The 7,461-nt window shown below is 33.6% G+C and overlaps 2 protein-coding genes across 2 annotated transcripts in view; both read left to right on the top strand.

Annotated features, from left to right (window-relative positions):
- Positions 1-3,375: 3,375 nt before the first annotated feature.
- Positions 3,376-5,352, top strand: LOC108768252 (uncharacterized). Its single transcript, XM_018518623.1, has one exon. It carries the CDS (start codon positions 3,376-3,378, stop codon positions 5,350-5,352), a length of 1,977 nt encoding a protein of 658 aa, XP_018374125.1.
- Positions 5,353-5,990: 638 nt separating this feature from the next.
- LOC108768248 (uncharacterized) overlaps positions 5,991-7,461 on the top strand; it is a 4,000-nt gene continuing 2,529 nt past the window's right edge. The window contains exons 1-2 of the mRNA XM_018518616.1: positions 5,991-6,098; positions 6,193-6,250. Coding sequence (XP_018374118.1) covers positions 6,044-6,098; positions 6,193-6,250 — 113 coding nt within the window. The 5' untranslated portion in view covers positions 5,991-6,043. The remainder of the gene's footprint in view (positions 6,099-6,192; positions 6,251-7,461) is intronic.

The following is a 7,461-nucleotide window of genomic DNA, read 5'->3' as shown; positions in this document are numbered from 1 at the left end:
TGTGTCGTATCGTGTCCAATCATGTGCAAAGTAACGATAAAAGTAACTGTAAAATTCGTTACCGTTACCAAAAAAATGTAACTTCGTTACCGTTACAGTTACCAAAGAAAAAAAGTAACGCAGTTACTAGTAAAGTTACCAAAAAAGTAATTTGTAACTGTAACTTCGTTACAAGTAACGAGTTACTTCCATTCCCTGCGTAATGGATTGTTCCAAATCAGTACATGATTATTTAAAACGATGTAATTTGAAAAGTCATATAATATTAGAAATAATTTCATCCATTAAGTGATTTTTATAGTTATCAAATTTTAAAGAATTGAATGATAGAAATAGAAGAAAAAAGAACATATCATGTGACTTTTCAAAATACGTAATTTTAACATCACGTACCGAAAGAATCCATTACGTGATTTACATATTTTAATTACTTAATTTTATCATGCAACTGTGTGACGTGATTTTTTTCAGTAGGGGTATATTTACAGTGGAATTTCCCTAACTTCAGTACTTTGTAACTTCTTCATTCCTCTTCCACATGTATATATAATAACATGACGTCATGTATATAAGGGGCTGCGCACAATGAAAGGAATAGGGAACAGGGAACAGAGAATAACAATTTCAACCTATCAGAAACTGCAGTGTATTCCCACAATACATGATTTCTGGATAAATTGAAATTCTTATTCTCTATTCCCTGTTTCCTATTCCTTTCACTGTGCGCAATCCATAAAAATTTCCAGTGTTAAAATTATAGGTTATGTTGCGTTGGCGTCTGCGCAAACGTTCTCACTATATGTGTGATATATGCTTCTTATAATGCCATATCGATCTCCTATTGATTGTTTGGAGGCGTGAGCCATAAAAGAAGATGCTTCTTATAAATGCTCTGCCCCTAATGTAGAATGGGGAGAATCTCCCTAGCTTTTCACAGCCCCGCGTAGTAGAAGTTAAGTTATGGCTCAGCAAACGCTAAACATTCTTAAAATATTCATAAAATGTTCCTGTAAAATCCCCAAAAAACATTCCAAGAATACTCCAAAATATTCCGAATATTTATGGTATGTAAAAGAAACATTCAAATGTCGGTTAAAAATTTCATTTGTATATCGTTACATATTTTGAGAATGTTCCATATATTATATATTCCATATATATTCCGCAAAATTTTAATTTTTCCAAAAATTCTGGATCAGGTCGTCTGTGAATCAGTTTTTAAACAAAATTTTACTTTGGGGTAAATACATTTAAAATGTTTTTATCTTGGAGTCCAATTTTGGGGTTCACTTCATAGACAAAGTGCTCCGCTCCTTTTATTCATTCTCTCCCACGTGATTCTTGTTTACGAGTAAATGTTCTTCGCCGCTGCCCTCTGTCGGCGGAGATGTGTACTGCTCGCTCGCTCGCGATTTTCGTGAAATATATAAGGAGTATTCACACAATATTCTGAACATTTCATCGACATTTACACATTCTGTGACGATTATTTTATTGTTCTGGAACATTGGGTACATTGATAATACAAATCGAACTTTCTGAGAATATTTAACGTTAGCTGGGGGAAGTTCCACTGTACATGCGTGAGAATCAGCGCCGTATAACGAAATTTTTAACTTAATAATATATCGTGAACTTGACGTTTGCGAAGGAAAGTAAACGTTTGTTCAATTTACTCGAAGTAAATATAGGGGAATTAAGAAAAAAAATAAGAGGGGAAACGAGATGACGTTTCTAGCAGAGGATAAATGTTAAGCAGATTACACAATATATGTAGCGCGATTATTCTTTGGTCACTTATTCTTCGTTGTTTCATATCTTTATCAGCAATGTACGTACAATAAATTTCTCTTTTAAATTGTTCCTTGAAATTGTCCAAGTTTAAATAAACTCCGGATATATCCGGATCATAGAAATAAGCAATAGTACAATAACATTATTTTAATATTTTGCAGAGAAAGATAGTAAATAACATTATACATTCGCTGTCGATGCCAGTGATATAATAGAATTCTTGTTAGAACAAGAAAAAGGATATTTGGATAAATATTTGAACGAATATCCATCTATTTCATCATTCACATCACTTTCTCCGGTGCTATGGTACTTGACAGAGAATTAATGGGCACATTCAGCGGACTCAATAGTTGAGTGAGCGCTCGCTGTTATTGGTGTATTCTTTTAGCTCATCCAATCAGAATTTTAGATTTAGAAGAATATACCAATAACAGTGAGCGCTCACTCAACTGTTGAGTCCGTTGAATGCGCCCAATGTGTCTTCAAATGATCGAGAACGAAAAGAAGAAAAGATAAATTTCGAGCTCTTCCTAGAACATATTCGTGCTATACTTACATATGATAATAAATTTTATTTTAATATTCTCTTTTCAAACTGCTATCGTACACTGTTAGAAATTTCTCAATGAATTTTAATTAACATGTAAAGAAAGCATGTGGTTATGCACGAAATTAAATGTAATGAATGAATGATGTAAATAAAAACTAAATTACAGTAGTCTTAAATGTGATGAACGTGTGTATTGAAATTAATGAACACATTATTATAGAAATTAATTTACACGTTAATGAAAAGTACGAGATCTGTAACTGAAAAGTAATTTACGTTAATGACATGTAAGAAACGTAAACGTATTAAACGTTAAGCGTTAATAGTATTAGGTTTAATTAAAATATTATTAATATTCGTAAATGTAAAAGTACATTAAATTTCATTAATATGTACATTAATAGTTATTTCAATTACGATTAATTAAATATCATTTATATCCGTAAATGAAAAGTATATTAAATTTCATTACACTTAATTTTTCAGTTACTGTAAACTTAAATCTCATTAACATGTGCATTAATAGTCCTTTCAGTTACAGAGAAATTAAACTTCATTCACCAATGTACATTAAAAGTTAATGAAATTTAAGAACATTTCTAACAGTAGTGAATATAGTATATGACGCTCTCTCTTCAATTTCACGTCATCACGAAATATCGAATATTAATCACGACGTTAGTAGATATATGTGATACGTATGTACGAACTCGTCAAAATGCAATAAAACCACTCGGAGCGAACGTTAACGATGCTCCTGTGTCGTGATTAATTCTTGGTATTTCTATCGAGGCATCACGCTCATGATTTCTATCTATTGTAACGTGACAGCCTTTAATTATATATATATATATATATATATATATATATATTTTTACTTTTTAACTATATGTATTGACCTGTATCTATATAAAACTCGTGTTTTACTTTCTGACTTGTTTTATCACTGTTTGTGAAGCGGATCCTGTTGAACCGCGTTTGCATCGATACAGTTGAAAACTTTTGAAAAACGATTTTCACCAATCATAATGTCACCAACAATACTGTTTTATTTATTGATGTTGTCAACAATAACGGCGGCGAAGACTACGGTAGATAGAACGTACAAAATCATTGTAAAAAATAACGTATCGAAATCGGTGGAAGATGAAAACTTGAGAATTATTTTGAATTACGTTCGAAGCAAGCAGATATTTTCTTCATCGATATTTTGTCTCGTTTCTTCCGATGATCGATCTAATGTCGTACATCTTTTATCCAAGTACGTAGCGAGTGAATCTATTGTTAGCTACAAAATCACAACAAACAACTTGTCACGGAAATATACGTGGCAGAGTCGCGTTGATCTTACATGGATTTTCATCATCGATAGTATGAATATTTTGAATTTTTTTGTACACAAACAAAGCCATATCTGGAAGGCTGTCAATCAATATTTAATAATTGTCACCACTCCAAATACGATTTCGCCGGGAGAGATTTTTCAGACAGTTTGGAAGATCTACGGTGTCTATAGGATCGTCATTATTTCGATAGAAGACGATTTTCGATGTCTAAGAAGATATCTACCGTTCGAAAAGAATCGACAAAACAAATACGGTGTCATACGTAAGATTTGTTTAATGGACCAGAAAGATAATGTCGAGCTCTATACCAACTTTGAGAACTTGAACGGATATCCTATACACGTGGTCATGTTCTCACCTTGGAAAGTTACATTCGACAATGATACGAATCGTTCGAATGTTATTAAAAATTTCGACAAACTGGACACGAAAGCGAAGTGGTTGTTGGAGCAAGCAATGGGAACTGAGTTTCATATCACTGAGCTTCCTTCGGTCAACTCATTTAACAGAAGTTATGATCCATTTCTTCGTGCTCTTCAATACATTGAGGATGGTGAGTCGGAGATAATCATTATTAATTTCCTTGTTCACGAATATAAGGGATATCGAAGGTACGAATTCACAGCTAGCCTTTATGAGGACAAGCTATGCTTGATCGCACCCACAGCTGGTTTCGTGCCGAAATCATATATGCCAATAATGTCATTCGCGTCTAATCTGTGGGTGGCTCTCGCGATATACAACATTCTCGTGTCCGTTCTATGGTTCCTCATAAAATACTACAGCGTTTCGTTTCGTCGACGAAAGGCCGTTCTCCTCCCCTTGATAAGAACGACAGGATACGTTCTTTCACAGCGGTCGGATTTACCACTGAGAATACATCCTTACGTTTCGTCGTGCTTCGACCTCGTCGAAACCTCGTGTTACCCGTTGAAGGAGGACGGTGGTAGCGCTGGTAGCACGACCGCTCAGAGAGCCTTTTTGATCGGCACGCTTTTCTTCGGACTCATCGTCACCAGCCTCTATCAAAGTTGTCTGATGTTCAGTTTGAGCAATCCCTTCCATTATCCTGAATTAAATACTTTGGAAGATATCGCTTGCTCGAATTTTACTATCATTACCAAGTATAACAACTTAAAGGAGAATACGTTTTCGGGGACTACTACTCTGGATAACAAATTGCGGAGTAAAGTTGAATTGTTAAATTCTGATAAGCTTACCTACGACTTCGTGGCCTTTGGTAAGAGAATGATCGGCATCGTTCGTCAATCGGTGGTCAATTTGGAAGATATGTCTAAGTACTACGATGTAGACGGCAACAATCTGCTCCATATAGTCGAAGAATGTCCGACCACTTCGACGTTGTCTTACATAATAAGGCTTCACTCACCGTACCGAGAGAGAATCAACGAATTACTACTACGAATGCAGCAAATGGGTTTTGTTCGTTTGTGGTATGAGCAAGTGGCTTATCCGCCGTACGTGGCTGAGCAGAAAAGAAAGATGGACAAGAGCGAGAGAAAGATTAAACTGACAATGGAGCATTACTCCCTTACTTTCATCGGGCTTACGATTGGTTTACTTTCTTGCATCCTGGTGTTTCTCGTGGAAATTTATTTCGCCAAGAAATCATCATACAAGTCACTGTTTCTTCAGTAAATCATCGTTACATTACCTATAGTTCATATTGATACGAAAGCTGCCTTCAGCAGAAAAAGCAGCTTTGCAACTGTTGTAAGATTCTTAAATATGATTGGTTTATACATTTAGATCCAATGAGGAACTAAGACTAATATTAAAGAATTTTACAACAGTTGCAAAGTTGTTTTTTCTACTGAATGCGGTAAACACTGTCATATATTAGCTTAGTTTCACTTTCAATTGACTTATTTCTGAGCCTTTTCATCGGTGATTTAAACATTTAAGTACAATTTCAAATTTTTATTTTAATTAGAGAAAACTTTGTATTTGATAAATTGGCTCGCATACACACACGCATACATTTATATATTCTCGCATGACAGTGCCAGATTGGATCGCGATAGTTCGATCAACAGCTGTTTCATTCACAACGCTCTCGAACATAAAATATGCTATCAGCTATGTTATCTATCGATCGTCCAAAAAAAGTCCTCTTTTCGCGATATAATTGTTGAAGTAATGATATCGCGCTAACGAGTGGACACTAAAGCAATATTCTAAAGAGAAACCGAGTTTATTTTAAGAATCTACGAAAATACGCACGAGTCTCTCTCTCTCTCTCTCTCTCTCTCTCTCTCTCTCTCGATGAAGAAGAGGAGAAGGATGAAGAAAGAAGTCCAGTCGTGGGTCGTTGCTCGATTATAGAATCATGGCTCTTAAAACATGTGCACTATTGCCAGCGATTGTAATCACTATTTGTTTAGGTATGTACGCAAATGTCCCAATCTATATTAAATTGCAGGATGTAAATATATATAGATATGTATATTTATATATGTATGTAATACTCTTTCATAGATGTATCTTCTATCGTCGCTACTGCCGCTGCTGTTGTGTGGAATCCGAAAACATCTAGGTAATTATTATTGTTATTATCTTTAATGTACCAGCAAGACTAAAGGGCCGATTCTGTAACTCTTAACAACAGTCGTTGATGTCATTGCGCAGATATTATGTAGAGTAAAAAAGCTGCGCAATGGCATCAACGACTGTCGTTAAAAGTTATAGAATCGGCTCCTTAGAATGTTACTTTATAAAAAATATCGCGGTGACACGTTATTTTTTATAAAAAGTAACTCATTATCGTTACTCGTTATCAATTTTAAAAAGTAATGCATTATTTAGAAAGTAACGGTTGGTTACTTTTTTCGTAACTTTTTTGTAATGTTAAAGCAGTGCTGAAATTTACTTACAACTTTCAGCCGACTTCCAGTTTGATTTCCGTCCTTTAATTTATTAATCGGCGCGCAGTCTAAATGCCGGACGAGAACCAAATTGAAAATCGGCTAAAAACTACAAATAAATTCCAGCACTGTGCTAAAGTAAAAAGTTAAATTTTAAAATTATATTATTTAATCCTAAAACACAACACGCACGCACACACTCACATGGATCTCCCAGGCCAAATCTAAATTTAGCTTGCTTTGTATATGAAGAAAGGAAGTTTTAATTTATAACAATATATCAAATTTTTTGGCATTACAACTTATGCAGGTATATTGCTAAATTTCAGAACTTTAAAATAAAAAAAAGAATCTAAAAATTTATTCTAAACCGACTTCTAGATCGAATGTACATCTATGATGTGTTTTCAGTATTTTTCAGAAAATGTATGTTCTAGGGTTAATAATCGATATTAAATCTTAGAACTCTAAGCTAGTCTCTCTAGCAAGTTTTTCTTTATATTAATATTCTATATAATATATGTATATATGTATAGAAATATGAATTGTAGGTAATTTACACGCAAACACAGATTTTATTAGAAATTTTTATTTAACATTATTTTTAAACATTAATGTCATCATTAAGAATGCATTTCAATGTTTATTGCTAATACTGAAAATTTATGTTACTTATGCGTTCATGTTACTTATATGTGTATAACTACAAATTTCATTATTGGCAATGATTATTGGAATGCAGTTTAACCAGGGTTGGGTAAGTTACTTTTCTTTTTTAACTAAATTAAGTTAAAGTTAATAACCTTAAAAATTTAACTTAGTTAAGATACAAGTTAATGTATAATGAAATTAATTGAATTAAAAGTTAAGTTAATAAAAAAAA

The sequence above is a fragment of the Trachymyrmex cornetzi genome, unplaced genomic scaffold, assembly GCF_001594075.2.
Source record: "Trachymyrmex cornetzi isolate Tcor2-1 unplaced genomic scaffold, Tcor1.1 scaffold771, whole genome shotgun sequence".
In the NCBI taxonomy this organism is placed as follows: domain Eukaryota; kingdom Metazoa; phylum Arthropoda; class Insecta; order Hymenoptera; family Formicidae; genus Trachymyrmex; species Trachymyrmex cornetzi.
Note: the sequence above shows the minus strand (reverse complement) of the source record. Positions and strands in the feature narration are given on the sequence as shown.